Source organism: Electrophorus electricus, chromosome 3, assembly GCF_041902795.1.
Source record: "Electrophorus electricus isolate QZ-2024a chromosome 3, ASM4190279v1, whole genome shotgun sequence".
Classification (NCBI taxonomy): domain Eukaryota; kingdom Metazoa; phylum Chordata; class Actinopteri; order Gymnotiformes; family Gymnotidae; genus Electrophorus; species Electrophorus electricus.
In genome coordinates, this window is record NC_137499.1 from 22,523,080 (window position 1) to 22,541,990 (window position 18,911).

Here is an 18,911-nt window from a genome sequence, read left to right on the forward strand (position 1 = left end):
AGTAACTTGTAAAGAGAGAGAGAGAGCAAGAGAGTGAGAGAGAGAGAGAGAGAGAGAGAGAGATAGAGAGCGAGAGAGAGAAAGAGATAGAGAGAGAGACAGATAAAGAGACACAGAGAGAGAGAGAGAGAGAGAGAGAGAGAGAGAGAGAGAGAGAGAGAAAGGGATAGAGAGAGAGAGAAATTTCTACTTCTACTTCTAAATTTCTACTTTCACTTCTAAATTTCTACTTCTACTTCTATTTCAATTTCCCAAAGTCATGTTTTCAGCAGTTTTGTTTGAGCTGCTTACTGGAGCAGTTGTGTGTGTGTAATGTTGTATATGAGTGCTTTTGTGTATATCTGCGTGTGTTTTTGCCTGTTTATTGTTGTGTGTGCGCTTGTTATGAATGCATACGTTTGTGTATTTTGTGTGCGTGCGTGCGTGTGTGTGTGTGAGAGAGAGATTGCGTTTGTGCTGCAAAAATAAGCCAGGATTATGGAAAAACTCACACCACACATGAGAGCTGCAACTTCCCTCAGGACGCTGACTTGGTCTCTCTCTCTCTCTCTCTGTCTCTCTCACACACACACACACAGCTAATGTCATCAGGAGGAATAAAATGACATTTCCACACCAGCCTCTGTTCCTGCTGATGGTGAATGCAGGCTGTCATCCATAACCTCCACCCCCTCGCTGCTTTCTCTCCCTCTCACCGTATTCTCTCAGTGAGAGCTAAAGAATATATCTGACTGTTCTCCTGATCGCACACCTAACCACATCAAAACAGATCAATATTTATTCCACTTCAGCCTAGTCCACTGTCCCCGATCAATCCAAATCAAACCACGACAACCCCGTCCCAGTATGTCGCAGTACTTAAGCAGCATGTTTAAACTGCATCTTGGCCTGAGGTTTATATCTAGCACATGTGTGACATGCGCATGTCCACTAACTGGCATCTACAGGCCACCAGGACACTACTCAGAATTTATTAAGGAATTTGCAGATTTCCTTTCTAATCTAGTCCCTATATTAGTAAGAGCCATTATTGTTAGCGATTTCAACATTCACTTTGTTAGTGCCCAAGACCCTCTGAGATCGGCCTTTAGTTCTATATTAGAATCCGTTGGTTTCACCCAATATATAAGAGAACCCACACACTCTAGTGGACATACACTCGACTTAGTACTGACATACGGTGTAGACATAAAGAACGTAGTTATACTACCCCAGTCTGATGCCATCTCAGACCATTCCCTCATTTCATCAGAACTACATATGAGCCACTATATAGTAACCTCACTACCACACTAGACACACGATCACGTCAGCCACTGCATCTAGATTTATTGGGGATCTCCCAGACTTATCATTTGCGACTAGGATGCCCTCAAACCCCACGGAATTTCATCAAATGACTGAATGCTTAGAATCAGTCGTGTGGTGCACACTCGATGTTGCTCCACTTAAGAATAAAAAAATTATGGACAAAACATTAGTACCTTGGTATAACGATCACATTTACAACTTAAAACAGAATACTCGAAAAATAAAACGTAAATGGCACCACACTAAACTTGTCGTCCAGCTTACATGGAAGGAGAGACTTCTCAAGTATAGTAAAGCACATAATACCGCTCAAACATCTTATCTCTCGATCCTAATAAAAAATAACAAAAAGAATCCAAACTTTTTTAAAAGTATAATTGCACATCTAATTAGGAATAAAACTGACACTAATGCACAGATTACAACATCACACAGTAGTAATGAGCGCATGAACTTCTTTAATGAGAAAATGAAGCACATTAGAGATAACATTGAGAGTATTAACGTGACATCAGGCAGCTACTTAGAGATCAGAACAACCAAGCCAAAAATGACTCTAAAATCCTTTACACCTATCCAAGAGCCAGAACTTACATCTCTGATCTACATCAAAATCCTCCACTTGCTTACTAGAGTCACTGCTCACACACTTTCTTAAGGAAATCCTACCTGAAGTAATTGAACCTTTACTAAATTTAATAAACTCTTCCATGAACCTTGGCTATGTTCATATATCATTCAAATTGGCTGTAATGAACAAATCTAACCTCCGCCCATCAGCTGTCAAACTACAGGCTGAGCTAAAACCTTCCATTTATTTCCAAGCTCCTAGAAAAAGCTGTAGCTCAGCAGCTAAGCTCATATCTGAATAGTAACCAGATACATGAAGTCTTTCAGTCAGGGTTTAGGCCTCATCATAGTACAGAGACTGATTAAAGTAGTTAATGACCTGTTGTTGTCTTCTGAGCAGGATTATGTCTCTTTGCTTATAATGCTTGATCTGAGTGCAACATTTGACACTATAGAGCACAACATTTTAATAGACAGACTCGAAAATGTTGTTGGGATTAGGGGAATAGCCCTTTCCTGGTTTAAGCTTTATCTAGCTGGTCGCTACCAGTTTGTTAACGTTAACTCAGCATACAACAAGGTTATTATGGATGCCAGTCTCTCGTTCGAAGCTCATGTAAATAATATTTCTAGGACCGCCTTTCTCCACCTCAGGAACATTTCAAAGATTAGGAACATGCTCTCCTCACATGATGCAGAAAAGCTAGTACATGCATTTATCACTTCCAGACTGGACTACTGTAATGGCTTAATATCTGGCTGTACCATTAAGTGCCTAAACAAGCTCTAGTTATTTCAAAATGCAGCAGCCAGCGTTCTTAGTAGAACTAGAAAATTTGATCACATCACTCCTATCTTAGCTACTTTATATTGGCTCATATTGATTATAAAATACTTCTAATAACCTATAAAGCACTGAATGGTCTTGCCCCACAGTACCTTAGAGAACTCCCTAGTGCATTATGACCCACCATGTTTGCTTAGATCAAAAGGTGCAGCTCTTCTTTAGTACCAAGAATAAGAAAATGTACCACAGGGGGCAGAGCCTTTTCCTATAAAGCTCCCACACTCTGGAATAACCTTCCTGTAAATATTCGAGACACGCACAGTCTCAATATTTAAGGCTAGGCTGAAAACCTATCTGTACAGTCAGGCATTTTATTAACTACTTCACATCTTAGGTAAAGGTGTAGATCTGGGGGTCCATGGGCATTGATGGTTATGGTAAACTGGGATGTGATGATGCTGTCACTTCACCTCTCAGGTTTGTTGACTGAGAGCAGCAGAGTTCCAGGCTGCCCTCATGCCTGTGGTTCCTTCTGGCTCTTTCCTTTCAGCTGTGCTTTCATATCTAGATTTGCCAGAGTCCATCTTTTCACATTATAGTTCCCTAATTTACACACCCTCGCACCTGGACTTGCCTAATAATCTATTCTCTCTTTCTGCTGATGTTCTGGTTCACCTACTGCTGATGTCATTATGCTACTGAGAATCAACCTGTCTCAGCTGCCACGGCTCCTCCTACCACCCCTGATGTCCCCCTGCTGTAGCCCATCACAGTTTCACCCCAGACAACTACGTTTCTGTTGCCCTTGATGGACGTTCTCTTGCAGGATGGGTCTCGGACACATACACACCATCGGGACAAGACTAGGACCTCTAGAAAGTTGGACTAGACATTAATGTCTTATTTTTTCATTTTTAATTTATTTTTCTCTTAAAATTGTTATTATTGTGGTGACTTGTCGGCCAGAGGAGGATGGGCCCCCCTTTGAGTCTTGGTTCCTCTCCAGGTTTCTTCCTCATGCTCTAGAGAGTTTTTCCTTGCCACTGTCACCCTTGGTCTGCTCTCTGGGGGCTTGGACTCGGACATTTGTAAAGCTGCTTTAGGACAACATCTGTTATAAAAAGCACTATATAAATACATTTTTATTGACTGTTTGACATGTAAGTGTTGCAGTTGGGGGCGCTGAAGAGCGTGAAGGAACTGTGGACCAGCTGGACACCCGCAGCTCAACTCACCTGCCAGAACTCCGCACAGGTAGACAAGGCCGATTCTGGCTGCTCCGTGGACCATCTCCAGGGGCACGCCCACCAGCAGCTGCATGGCCATGTTCAGACCCAGGTGCTCGATCCTGCCAAACACAGCCAGCAGAGTGCACTCTGCATCAGTCACATCCATACGGCCTGGCTACGTTACCTCACATCCAGGATTGGATTGTTGCTGGTGACATGTTACAGTCACGTCCGAGTACGCCGGAAAAGCACACATTAGCTTTTAAATGCTTTTAAAAAGCTAATAAAGCTGTTGATGTGATGCAGGCAGGCGGCACTGTGAAACATAAATATAGAGTAGCTTATTGGATCCCAGCAAGGGTCATGGGTCATATTGGTCATATAAGGGTCATATTGTTTTCAACGCTGGATCACCTCATTAGCATGCCGTCTCTGTTAAGAAACAGAACGCAGTAATGAAAATGCCCTGAGCAGCAGGTATGTACTGCGTTAATATCCTTGGGTCTGTTTAGGCTCCGTATTCACTCTGCACACAGGAATGGTCATTACCGCACGCACAGGAAGCGTCATTACCGCACACACAGGAAGTGTCATTACCGCACACACAGGAAGGGTCATTACCGCATGCACAGGAAGCATCATTACCGCATGCACAGGAAGCATCATTACCGCATGCACAGGAAGTATAATTACCGCAGACACAGGAAGCGTCATTACCGTACACAAGCTGATATAAACATATGAGCCATTTCTATTTCACAAAACACCGCTGTGGTCATGTACCACTATGCTGCAGGAATGCAATATAACATGATTGTAATGTGGAGCAAATGGGAGGCGGACGCAAACGCTAAGAGGGGCGAGATTTAGTAAAAATCAGAATCATGTTCATAATCACATGCACACGCAAAGGAAATATTCACAGAGCAGTACATGAGGTAAACAAGAGACAGGGAACGGAAAAAGAGAGACATGGGCAGTAATCCAATAAAGCAGGAGAAACACACAATGATAAACAACGGCTCAGTAATGTAAGACATGATGAGACTTTGAGACTAGGAGTAACAAGACACAGGTGAACATAATAACAGGCAGAGACACTAACAAGAACTAAAGAAACTAAAACCAGGAAGCACGAGCAAACAAAACCAGGAAGTAAACAAACAGGCAGCGTTGCTGTGGCAACTGTGACAACAGGGAGGGGTATACGTGGCAATGATGGCCCAGTTCCTTTTATAAGCAGCAATATGTAATCCTGCTGACCAAATGTTTACGAGGAAACTCTTTATAAAGGCAACATAAAATGTCTATATTCTCTTAAGGGAAAAAGCAGAATCCTGCATTAAAATGGGCTTTAAATTCTGCCTGTATCTATAATACTTGTCAGCTACCTTCCACCTGGTGATCTTGCTTCTTACAGGTTTCACCTTCAGACAAATTCACACGTGACACAGCTAATCAAGGCCAAAAATGAAAATAGATCAGGTGTGACTGGCTCCGGTTGGAACTAAACTCACAAACCCATAGGTTCCGATCTTTGCAGGTGACTGAAAGTGGGATGCAACTGCGATTTCTCACAGAATGTTGGAATACAGCTTTGTGCTGTTATGATAACAGAACATTAGTGTGTCTGAGCTGACAGTGTGCTGGATCTGATCCTGTGCTTGGCCCAGCAGCCCAGTGAATATTCTCTCATTCTCTTTTCACTGAGTCATCACACAGCTCGGCATAAATGCTCCATTTAGCTACAGCTACAGTGTATTTTGGTTCCTGGTTCTAGGAAAATGATTCTGACCTTGTCCTCCTTTTTAGTATTTTAGATGTGTGTACACTCTGGGTTTGACCCCTCTGATAGACTGTGTTAACTGTCAGTGTGAGAGGCTTGCTGGCATGTCTGGCTGAAAACTTGCTAATTCTGGATTTTACTGACCCTCGGGCACGCAGATCTGCAGGAGCTCAGGACTCGCACCTGCAGCTCAGGGAGAGCTTTTCAAAACAGGCGTGGGCGAGTTGACTAAAACAGGCTCCAAGACCAACTTGAAGGACAAAGATTTGGAGCAGGAGATGCAGAGACTTGATGAAACTTGGATCATCATTGCAGTTAATAATGAGTAAAATGAGTTAAAAGAATGAACAGATGACATAGTTTGACCACCCAGTAAACAATGTGAACTGATTTTGTTAAAGTAAATAAGAGGAACAGGCTGTGTTTACTGTAAGTGTGTAGCCTTAACTATGTATGTATGTAAAACATCAACTGAATGACGCAGTTACCAAACCAGTGTCACATGCACTGGAGTGAATATATCCTGTTGCCATTTCCTCAAATTCTGCTCAAAGCTATGGATAATAAGGTGTGTTCTTACAACAACAAAATAGGATCATTCCATTGCCAGGTGAGGATACTATGAGAGGATAACGTTTGGCCTCTGACGGTGTTGCCTAATCAGCGTTCAGCACGTGTCAGTGTGATTTAAAGAAGACATCACAGCTTTCACCTGCTGTTGCCGTGGAGACGGCGAAAACAAGATTTCAATCAATGTGGCAGTGCTAACTGGACCAAGCCTGTGCAGTGACCTTTGTTTGGTTGGTTTGTGTGAGTAAGTGTGTGTGTGTGTGTGTGTGTGTGTGTGTGTGTGTGTGTGTATGCGTGTGAGACGTGCATGTGAGAGTGTGTGCATGTGTGTGCAGCGTGCGCTGGCCTGTGTGCCTGTTGCACTTGATGTCTGTGTGGGCTGTGAATGTTTATGCATGTGTACGTGTGTTATTTTACCCTCTCTCCCTGTGATCCTGATATTGGCATTCTGCTGTTGCATGAATGGAGCAGAGCTCTGTGGTTGGGGTTTTAGGGACAATTACACCCTGGGGAGCATTAACACAAGCGCACACCACAGACCACCAGATCACAACAGCCTGGTCACCTCTCCTGCACACAGCACAGCTGCTGTTCCAACGTACATCCAGACTCCTGCCGCACTTAAAGGAACAGCTCACCTAAACGTGCTACTATGGCCAACAACAACTGACTGAACTCTAATGGGGATCAGACAACACGCGCAGTTTGCCTGAGGTCAGCTGAGGTCGGCTTTGAAGCAACAAGTGATATTTTCGAAAGGGTATTCAATATGGAAAAATAACTTGGAAAACGCCAGATTGATCTTTAATGTCATACCTTGAGGACGCAGCTCACACAATCACGACGAGGACCAACATATTTAGCCACAGCAGCAGATTGGGGGAGATAAAGATAATCCCTGCTATATCGGCACAGAGCTCACGTATTTGCCCAAACCGGGCAGAGTCGCAAGCTACCAGATTATCTGAACACTCCATCCAATTGGTACATATGAACAGAACAAGACAAATATCTTGAGATTATACTAACACATTTAGTCGTTCAGTCCAAGATTATGTGTGTTCTGAACCCTACTACTGCTCTTAAAACATATACATATATATATTTGCAGTCTGGCACTATTTACAGAGTTGATAAAAGCTAGGCTGCCTCAAAGTAAATTGGCTAGTTTTCCGAGCCTCACCTGCACAGCTAATTCATCAGCCAATCAGAATGTGCTGAAACAGCTGCCCCGCTGCCCCAGGACTAGCTCTGAGCTCACTAATCATGAATGCTGCTGGTAAACAGAAACATCGCTATGTTGCAGTTATTGCGATCTTAGATGATTGAAAATGTTTAACAACCACAAAAATACCCATTTTCCACTTGCAGCAGTTCCCAGCTGGGGCTTTAAAGGAGAAATTTGACTAAAACTGCTAATTAGCATTATGCAAATGATTTGATGCTGCAGGCGCGTGTGCTCATTTTTCTTCAGCTTTCAGGCACCTTAGTATTACTATTTTAAGGCAAGGATAGGCGATATCAATCCTGCAGGGCTAGTACAGCCTACTTCACAGTTTAGTGCTGCTTTGGCACATCTGACTGAGCTCAAAGGCTGATCATTTTGCTAATACGTTTAATCAGGTGCGTTAGAGCAGCAAAGCACTAAACAGTACAATACTATGGCAAGAACTGAAAACCGCACCAACCCGCTTAATTTGATTAGAGTATTCGGAGTATTCTTACACTCTTATTCAGCATGTGTGTGTGTGTGTGTGGGGGGGGGGGGGGTGTTAGCATGGGACTGGAGTGGGCTTGTAAATATTAGGCCAGGCTACTTGGACAAAGTGGGTGCTCATGTCCTTCCATTGATTAGCATGAGCTAGCATGGGTCAGGGCTAGCACTTACCCGGCATGCATGAAGATGTAGCTGAGGTAGCGCCACGCCTGAGCCCGGCGCTGGGGATGGTACGGCAGGGGGCTCTTCAGGAACGATGGCGACGAGACCTGCAGCACCCAGCGATCAAGCTGTAGCCCGTAATACATGAACACCACCATCTGCAGGAGGAAACGCAGCAGTAGAACACCCTCTTAGACCCGTTTGGGGAAGGCTGGGAGACTTTGGTCCGGCTGCAGGAGACTACCCAGGCATGGTTAGGCTCACTGCGAACACTGGCCCACTTCATCCGAACTCTTAATCTCACCTCCGTGATGGTGATAGCCAGGATGAGCCACGGTGGGGGGCAGTAGGCGTAGCTATCGAAGTACCACCTGCGGTCCACCTCTCTGGGCAGCGTCTCATAGGCCACGTGTCGGATGAGCCTCTGGGACAAGCCCAGGCCCACCTCCTCCCTGAGGGAGGAGCTCTTCAGCTGGCGCCCACCCTGAAGGATCGCCCGCCGGAAGCTGTTAGAGCGCTTGCTGCCCAGCTGAGGAGACACAGACGCAATCATTATCACTGCCAGGATGCTTCTGTCGGTAGTGGCTATTTCAAATCAGCTCTGCTCCTGGACATCAACTGCCCTGCAGGGTTTAGTGTCCACCCTGCATCTGGGCTTTTACTGTATGGTATAGTTTAGTTCCAGTATTCACCTGCCTTCCATGTTTAGTTACTTCTGAAGCATTTTAAACCCGTATGTTTTGAGCCATTTTTGAAATGCCAATTTGAAAACATTACAACCCATCAAAAAAGGTGGAGCGGGAAAGGCAATGTCTGGCATTCCTGGGAGCATTTCTACTACATTTCCAGGAGCTTTGCTTGAACTGTGAGCACTCTCGCCCCCCTTTCTTGGCATCACCCCTCACGGGGGTGTAGCTCTACAGTGGGGAACGCTCACCCCAAACCCCTGCTCCAGTGCCAAGCCAAGGAATGCTTCTGCCGTCACTTAGCAACCACTTGCGGATTCCAGTTATCTCCAAAGCTGAGAACGGCTGTGTGACAAAGTGGGTGTGTGTCAGAGCGAGACTGAGAGAGAAGCAGAGACAGGATGGAGGGTGAGAGAAAGAGAGAGCGGGAAAAATGGAGAGAAGGAGAAAGTGAGTGCGCATGTGTGTGTGAGAGAGAAAATCAATGTGTCACAAGCTTCTAGATGTTTGGTGCTGAGACAAATAAATACACCGCACATGTATAAAAAAAACCTTCCTATATAATCCCAAGTCCTCCTTCTCATGTGTCATGAACCTGGTGTGGAAAACGGTCCATGGCTTTGAGAATAATGACGAATGAATGCACCAAGACAGCTGGAAACAACCGGAACGACCTTGGAGAAGCTGCTGTTTGCCCTTGATCTCCGGATAAATAGGCTAGGAAAAAAAGAGAAAAGAAACGAAAAAAAAGGGGGAAAAAAATCCCAACTTTAACTGCCACCGAAGCAGCCTACTGCTGATGTATGACGGTGTTTACACGCGTCAGCACTGAAACACTGTTCATACAGACTAGCATTTACAGTCTACGACCAGGAGGCATGAATGGATTTAAAGATCTGCAAAAGGACTTAAGCCGAGATTTAGGGTAGCCCTCAGCAACTCAACATTTAAGCTCACTTTCTGACCCTTGATCAAGTTTCATATTCATGGCTTGCAGACCACTAAATGGAACATGGTCCAGCAAACCAGGAATCTAGCGAAGGGTCTCGTCTGTAGTGGAGTCAGGCAGCCCTGAAAAGTCGTCCGCAGGGGTCTGAAGCCCTGGGGTGTGATCTCATCAACACCGTGACACACAGCATGCTGGGTAAGACTTATTGAGGGAAAAAAGAGGAAATAATATTCACTTAGTGAGAAGTCTGGCTTATTCCAATACGGCAAGGACGGCCGTTTAGAAAAGTTAAACAAATAAAGAAAAACATTACCAAGAACACCTTCATGTCTGTGCTGAGAGGCACAAGCACTGCTCTACCACTGAGATTCTGCTCAGAGAAAAAAGCTTAATGCCTAAGGGAAACCAGACAGTGGCATACAATAAACACACTCACGCACACACACACAGACACACACACACACACACACACACACACACATTCTCTCTCTCTCTCTCTCTTCTCTGAGTCATCCCCATGTTGCTCTCTCTAATAAAAAGCCTCAATTCATCATTAAAAGACAAGCTCATACATTCAGGCCCTCCCCACCCTGTGCCATCTGTGCCAGCCACCATTACTGCAGTTTGGAATACAGGCAGAAGAGAGAGACCGACACACAGGGTGAGACAGCAAGAGAGAAGGAAATAAACACAAACAGAGAGACTGGAGACCGCCAGCTGGTTGCTCCCCGTCACAATAGTAGCTTCATGGCAGGCAGAGGTATTAAAATACAGCTGGAAGGGACACACAAAGCCTGCAGTGCCTGTCGCCAGCCTCCCCTTGCTTACCCTTTCAGTCCCTCTTTCGCTCTTTTACCTTCTCTTCTCTCACTTTCACCTTTTGTTCATCATGTTTTCTCTCTATTAAACCCTCTTTCAATTTGCATCCCTTTTTTTTCCTTCACACCTCTTTCTTTTTGTTTTCACAGCTTGCATCCTCTTCTGTGGCCCTAAAGGTAACCTTCCACCTTTCTCTTAGTCTCTCTCTCTCCCCTATATATATATATATATATCTATTTGCTTATCTGTGATAAGGTAAGCAATAAATGTTTTCAATGAAAACATTGTACAAAGGACAACAGTGTCTAAGACCCCCTGGTGCATGCCTTACACACACACACACACACACACACACACACACACACACACTGCTACATGCTCCTCATTCTTACCTCTCCCACGTTAAGTCACACTGTGCTCAATGATCATGTGATCCCGCTCACCCAATAGCAGCCAGCAGTGGGGCCCACAGAAGATGTGATATAGCATATGTGTGTGTGTTTGTGTGTGTTTGGAGGGGTAGAATGGGGCAAGAAAGGCTTAGGGATTTTTCAATGTTTTTTTTCATATATTAAAAGCCACTCACATATAACAAAAGCAAAAACTAACAAAAAAAACCCCACAACCGTATCCCTCTCAACATTCTACAGGCCGTGCAGTGAGCATTGTGGGTAATTTAGGCACGCATCATTACCCTCACCAGGTTGACGAAGTTCTGGTAGCAGATTTTGCCATCGGCGTTCCCATCTGCGAGCGCGAGCAGGACCTCCAGCTTATGCGGGTCCAGTTCTGATCCGTGTGACTCCAGGAGGTCCCGGAATCTCTCTGTACTGATGAAACCCGAACTCTCTGGATCATACTGGAAAACACACACACCAGGTCTAACAATGACACCGAACAATGACAATCAAATTGCCATCAAAATTACATCTGGATTGTGTTACAAGGCAGAGCAGTGTCAGGTATAAATACACTTGTAAGAGAAATATATTAGGAAAAAATAAATATAAATATAAATATAAATAAAGGAAAATATTAAAATTCTACATGTAACTGTGCTGATAAGTCTCAATTTTACACATTACAATTTTAGATCCATACATTACACCCATAATATCACTTCCTTTGACAATTACATATGTAGACAGACCAGGTTACGTGGTAGTTACTACCATCAGAGTAAAGGCGCGTAAGAGCAGGCTCAGCAGAATGATTTAAACCCATTAAGCAGTAATGGGTTTATTTGAGCAGTTTTGCAACAATAAATAAATACTAATGCCATTCAATCTAAAGCCTGTATGAAAATAACAACAGACAATAAAGATCATTAGCTAATGAATATTTATGAGCTTATTCATACAAACAGAAAGCGCTGGATGTCAATATCCTTAGATTAGATTCCATGTCACACACAGAAGCCCAGAGTTCAGAGAGAGTTTGTGTGTTTATACAACAATTATTGGTGGTACTTCGATAGTTTATACAATTATTGTCAGGAACACAATGCTTAAAGGTCATTAGGACACTTGATCTTCAGCCTGCTGTCTAACAAATGGTCTTGGGTCAAAGGGTCAAAGGGCAATGGCTCCCACAAATAATGCGAGCCTCATAATGTGAGAAACAGACAGACAGACACCCCCACATTAATGCTCAACTAAGACAGCTATCTGAAACCAGTGGAACCAAGACAAAAAGACACAGGGAGAGAGAACCCCCAGTTGACACCACACAAACACACACAGAGCCCTGACGGTGCTAAGGTCTGCAGCCACGTTCCTCTGAAGCACCTCTGCTAGTTTCTGTCTGCAACTGATGTAGTCCCCACACGTCTCTAAGCTGCACTCTGTAATGTCTCACACTAGCTCTCCCCACTACACTACACTAACTCTCACACTGAGTGGGGGGGGGGGGTCTTACTACAATAGCATATACACTTGTTTCCCTGCAGGGGATTTACAGTTCAAACACCCCCCCCCACCATATTCCCAAAACACACACACACAAACACACACACACACACACACACACACACACACACACACACACACACACACACACAACTTAGGCACATAGACACACACACACACACACACACAAACACACACACACACACACACGCACACGCACACGCACATGCAGACGCGCACGCACGCGCAAGCACGTGCACACACGCGCACACACGCACACGCACACGCACACACACACGCACACGCACGCACACACACACGCACACACACGCACACACACACAGACACACACACAGACACACACACAGACACACACGCGCACAGACACACACGCACAGACACACACACGCACACACACGCACACACACGCACAGACACACGCACAGACACACGCACACACACGCACGCACACAGACACACGCACAGACACACACACACACACACGCGCACACACACACACACGCGCGCAGACACACACGCAGGGAAACTGCTACCCATCCAGTTAATTAAATATTCTTGTTAATTTAACTTATGTTCCTGTTTTCAATTATGTTCATAAAGTTTCACTTTATTCTTTCACTCACTCTAAAACAGTTCTATTTTGTGTTTGTGTAAATATGCATATTTATGCATAACTAATATTTCCTCCGTTATGAAACAAAGGCATTATGCATAATTACTGCATGCAAATCAATCCCCCCCCCCCCAATATTTGTACTAATTTAAGATCCATATTAATCCCTAAATAATAGAGCTTAGCGATGATCCTCCATTGCCAAGTCTGGAATGGAAAATGGAGAGAAAGAAAAAATGAGTGAAAGACAGAGAGAGAGAGAGAGAGAGAGAGAGAGAGAGAGAGAGAGAGAGAGAGAGAGAGAGAGAAAGGAGGGAACAGGAAGACAGAGTAAGAGATGAGAGAGTACTGAGCACAGCGGGGACCTGGTGTTCCAGGACTGATTTCTGTAGTGCTGTATATTAAACAGGCTTCCCTGCTCAGGCGTGCGTACATGTGTTTGAATTCACCATCTGCAACAGTATGTGTGTGTCCGAGTTAGTGTTGCAAACATTTATGACAAAAATGTCCTGACTGTATAGGAAAACTAGAGAAAAAGAGAAGTGGCATACCTTGACAAGGAAAAATGCTCATTCTCTCTCTCTCTCTCTCTCTCTCTCTCTCTCTCTCTCATGCACATATTTGTTTTTCATATCTTATCAAGATGTGGGATCAAACATATTCAACTGTTCAACTGACCATATACTGATCTGTATATGATTATAGGTGAACAGACACCTGTTACACTGTAGAGTCAAAAGTGAAAGTATGTGTGTGTGTGTGTGTGTGTGTGTGTGTGTGTGTGTGTGTGTGTGTGTGCGCGTCTTTCCACCACTAAAAGACTTTCCACTATTAAACCAAATACACTGAAGCTGTTTTCTGTTGGGCCCAAATTCAAAACTATGATTTAAAGCTTCTCTTCCCACAAGCTAGATTACCATTATCCACAATGCCATGACCCAACAGTACTGGAGCACTAGCTTTCTACAGAATTCAGATCCAAGCCTGCTTTAATAGACCTAATCCAGTTAACTGAACTCCGTGATTGCTAATGCCGGGCTTGGAACCCTAGTTAATGTTTCTGATCAAACACAACTGATTCAACTATTCAGGATATTGGTGAGTCCTTTACAGACTCAGTCAGGAGTGTTAGAGCACAAAAACACGCAAAACAAAAACCACTAGGGTCCACTGGATTATTGAAAGGTTTCCAATTCCAGCCCAGTGAACAAGAGCCGGCATCTTCTCGTTATTCTGCGTGGGAACGTCAGATTCTGGCTGTTCCCTTTGGTAGGATATGGACCACACCAGAGTGGGCGGCTGTGCACTGACAGCATGTGGTTACGGACCAAGTGTTAAAACAACAAAAGCTTTAATCTGCAAATCCGAATACAATAAACAAACTGAGCCAGTACCACACCATAAATAACCGAATTGCATTCCCACAAGCTTCCACAAGAGCGGCGCTCTGCTACTCGCACCGGGGGGCGGAGGCCTGACTCCGATGCGTTGCACTACAACAGATGTGCTGTGGAGAAAGTACTAAAGTGGCCCCAGGCAGCCTCTCTTGCCCTGGGCCCCCCAGGCTGATGTAGAACCTCCCAGCCTCAGAGGGCCCCACCACCACCTCTGGGGCTGCTGTCCACGGTGGCTCAAACCCCCCCCTCCTTCTCACCCCATGTTTGTAATTCTTCTTTCTTATGGAAATGGTGGGTTTACTGAGCAGGGTTTGGAATCCCCTGAGCAGACCTGTTCCTTTCCCCCGAGGCTTGATCTGCGCTTGACACGTGTTGTGATGGATATTGGAGAAAACCCCCGGGATACTGGGGCTGCAGGATGATGGGACGCGTCAGCTAATGCTGTGCAGGCAGCAAGCTGGAGTAAACTTGTATGTGTGTGTGTGTGTGTGTGTGTGTGGATACATTGAGAGCCACACTTCGGCAGGCAGCCCACACAAAGTTTCAAACAGCGGACAGAACCTCAGAGGAAATCTTGTGGTCAGTAAAAACACAATACATCACTTGTATCAACATTTCCCAGCTCCCAGTAATGCCGACACAAAAGGTCCAATGGGAGCCTGTAAGGCTGCCAGCCATACAGCCATAGTGGGCAGACACTAGTGGGCAGACAGAGCCCTCTGGGAAAACCAGGATAAAGGGAGCGTCGGGAGCCTATATTCACTCAGACTGGTGTGGAAGGAAAGAGGAAAAGGCAGGTTTTCATATATCTGATTGTCTGCCACACATATTACAAGAAATTCTAAACTTCAATTTTTTATTTGATAGTCTACTAACTTGCCTGATTTATTACTGTTGAAATTGCATAAGACTTAACATGTACAAAGATTAATGTAAAAGTTAAAGGTTAATGACCTCATGTTGACCATGCTTGCTCCATCTTCTCACTGTCCTCACTGCTTCCATACGTCTTGTCCTCTTTGTAACTTACTTTTCTGACACATTTCACTTTTCAGTTGTAGTTAAGTAACCTTTTAACTTTCTTTTCTACAGTCTAGGTCATTTTAGTGAAGAGCATTGGAAGAGACCCATGTTTTCTAAAAATGTAGAGAGTTATAGAATTTACATGGTAGATTTATACTGTTCTATTTAAAAGGTTCTGAATGGGTCATGTTGTTTCCAGGAAAGAGAACTACGTCTCATGTAGGCAAAGACAGAGAAGGTCTCTTCTCCACTACGGAGGACTCGTCTCCATTCTGGGTGTGTGGCAAACAAAGCAGGTCAAGTGAGGCAGACAGCTGTTCCGCCCCCTGTGCGAAGGAGGTCAGCGCACCCCTGCTGAAGGCAATGAAGCAGTCTTTCTCTCGCAAAGACAAGCCAATCCCACTCAGTCGAGCGGAGAGGACAGAAGCCGCTGGCCGGAGTCCACGCCAGCCAGCAAACCGAGGCATGCGCGGCAGACTGAGATGTAATGAGAAGCAAAAGGATGGAGTGAGATAGGACGAGACAGTCCGAGAACACATACGCCAGCGCTGACAGAAACCAGAATGTATATGTGGGAGATTATGGAAACGCTAAACAGAAAACAAATCAGATTATATATTAGAATATTGTGGCAACAATCTGTCACTCTGCAAGGTGTGGAAGGAGGAATCCAAGTGAACATTTTGGGATCATCGGTCATTCAATTAGTTATTATTGAATAATATTAGTGAACTGGTTGGTCCAACAGTCAGTCCAAATACAGTCAGGGTAACTCCACTAGCACAAGGCAGTAGGCTTCCCAGAGCAGTAAAGTCATCTTCTGACACAACGCTGAGAAATAAGAGGGCCTTACCAACCAAAGCGGACTTGCGCCTGCACTGCTAATGGTGTGGTAGGTAGGATTTGCTCTTTTGCAGTGTGAGATGGGAGATGTGGCAGCACTGGACAGCATGGCTGTCTGAGTCAGAGCTGGTGAGGGGTCACTTCCTTCCACTGGGTACACGTCATTTCTCAAACTCAGAAGAGCTCAAAAGGTCAACACGTCTGCCTTCTGCAGTGTGCCAAATAAGCCTACAAACACACACAAAAACACATCCCCACATACTCCCACACAGGCAAACCTCAGAAACTCTGGTCCTGTACACATAGACTTTAGATCCCATCCACACCAACACCACAAACTCCATTAGACATGAACATAGCGCTATTGATCTATTCACGCTTGTTGGCATCTTCAGTGAGAATATTCATGTTCATTGGAGAATTTTGCTAATGATCAGGCCGTTCAGCTCTCGTACCCTGTGATGCCACTGGACCAGCGTTTGTGTGTGGGCGATTCTGCTCGTCCAATCACAGCGAGAACATTGATGTCATTTGCCGCTAGCGCTGCAGTTAAGAGGCAAAGCATTGAGTCACAGTCGTGTTTGGAAGTTTGCCTACTCCTCATGCCACTCACTCTTCAGTCCTGACTGTACAACGCTTTTGCCTCTTTTAGGCAGGAGATCAAATACACAACGACATTCTCTATTCCTTCTTTTCAGATCCTCCTGCCAGAGCCCAGAAGGATCAGAACACATTCCCATAGTTCTTTGTGCATTTCAGAGTCATTACCTTCCCTTGAGGAGGAAAATGTTCTGGGCTTTAGACTTTTTTCCCTGATTAACATAAACACTGAGTTAGAGCTGGGATACAGAGTATTGTTTCAACTCTAATCCCTGATAAAGGTGGGTTAACCGATGTCTTTATTAACTTCACAGTATTACAGTCAGGCATTTTTGGAACTAAACTTGATTATAGTTTTGATTATATGCGCATAATCAAAGCTAAAAAATGATATTTTTATGTAGAAGGGATCTTTTGGAGGAGATTTTCATGAATAACAGCCTATCAGTGCCTCTCTGAAAGGAGGCCAAGGAGTTGATAAGCCAATAAAGTGATCAACAGCCATAACTTCAAAAAAGACACATTCCTAAATCACACTCCTACACGGCTGCACAAAGCAAGAAGATACAGCCTGTTAAGAAACTGTTTAAAGCTGCAAGAACTCCAGTCGCAGGAACTTGCTTGGGCTGTCCTGGCAAACCTGATCTGATTCAGAGCTTCTGTAAAGAGGAGTTTTCCTCGACGGTCTGCCCTGATGAAGCCACGCACAGTCTTCCTCCCTCCACGGCCACATCCCAGAGCCCCCGGAGACAGGGGCGGACCGGGGGGGGCTGTGACATCACACAGAAACAGCACCTTCATCACCAGAGTGGACCGAGTAAATTGAGAGAGAGAGGGGGGTAGAGAGAGAGAGAGAGAGAGAGAGAGAGAGAGAGAGAATGACAGAGAAAAAAAGAGAGGATTCTTTCTTGAGAATGCAATGTCAATTTAACGTATGTCTCACAGCATCCCACAAACCAGAGTACTGAGCAGCAGTTCTGAAAACACACTCACACACACACACACACACAAAACATTTGGGACCAGATCAGGACCCCTCTGAACGTCACCCCTTTACATCAGGATGAAAAATCTTTATGGCTGGTGCCCCTTCCCTCCATAAAGCGATCACTCACCATAAACTTCTGCAAAAGGTCAACTTCACAGCAGGGGGGAAAAAGAAAGAAACCAAGAAAGAGAGGAAGAAAGAAAGAAAGAAAGAAAGAGAGGGAAAAGAATGGAGAAAAAGAAAGAATGAAGCAAGACTTTTTTTCTACGATCATTTCTCACTGTCATGACCCCACATCACTCCCTTCACCTTTAGATGGGTCTGAGCCGACCTCCACCCTGAAGGCCACATTATGGTCTTTAATCTGTCTGATTTTGTGGTGGGGGAGGACCCCAATTGTTGCGGGGCAGGGGGGGGACGACTCCATTTTGAAGTGAGAGAGGCGCGGTCAGGGTCAGGGGGCAATCAGGGGTCACTGTCTGAAACATTTTCAAGGTTTCCATCTGGGTGGAGAAATGACATGTCACGAATCTCCCTGGTGTTTGCATGCTGGGAAGGGTGAAAACCCCTCGACAGTGAATAGATCAGCTCATCTACAGGGAGGCCCAAGCCGAGAGTCTGAAATCTGATCTGAATTAAATTCAAATACAAATGTATTTGTGCAGCACTTTGAAGAACTGGCATTGTCACAAAGCAGTTTTACGGAGAAACCGGGGACACAGGGTCTGGGAAACAGAGTCCGGGAGAAAGGGTCCGGGAGACAGCTGAGGCTCAGAAGGGACAGCCATACTCTTCTGGTCGACACCGGATGGCAAACTAATATCACAACCTTCGACCAGCTCAGCAATGTTGGTCCAGTCGGGTTCAGTAAAAATGGCATTGAGTCTACAGGCTCCACTCTTCTGGTTTTGCACAGTAATCCAGTGGCCTGGT

General features: G+C 44.9%; 1 protein-coding gene across 5 annotated transcripts in view; it reads right to left on the reverse strand.

Moving 5' to 3' along the window:
- rhbdl3 (rhomboid, veinlet-like 3 (Drosophila)) overlaps positions 1 to 18,911 on the reverse strand; it is a 41,346-nt gene that overhangs the window by 9,443 nt on the left and 12,992 nt on the right. For 3 of the 5 annotated variants that reach the window (XM_027012317.3, XM_027012314.3, XM_027012316.3), the window contains 4 exons: positions 11,287 to 11,445; positions 8,437 to 8,661; positions 8,142 to 8,290; positions 3,904 to 4,016 (listed from right to left, as the gene is read on the reverse strand). In XM_027012317.3, coding sequence (XP_026868118.2) covers positions 3,904 to 4,016; positions 8,142 to 8,290; positions 8,437 to 8,661; positions 11,287 to 11,445 — 646 coding nt within the window. Of the gene's footprint in view, positions 1 to 3,903; positions 4,017 to 8,141; positions 8,291 to 8,436; positions 8,662 to 11,286; positions 11,446 to 16,400; positions 17,786 to 18,911 lie in introns of all 5 variants that reach the window. The other 2 variants (XM_027012318.3, XM_081710655.1) reach the window with 1 other exon arrangement.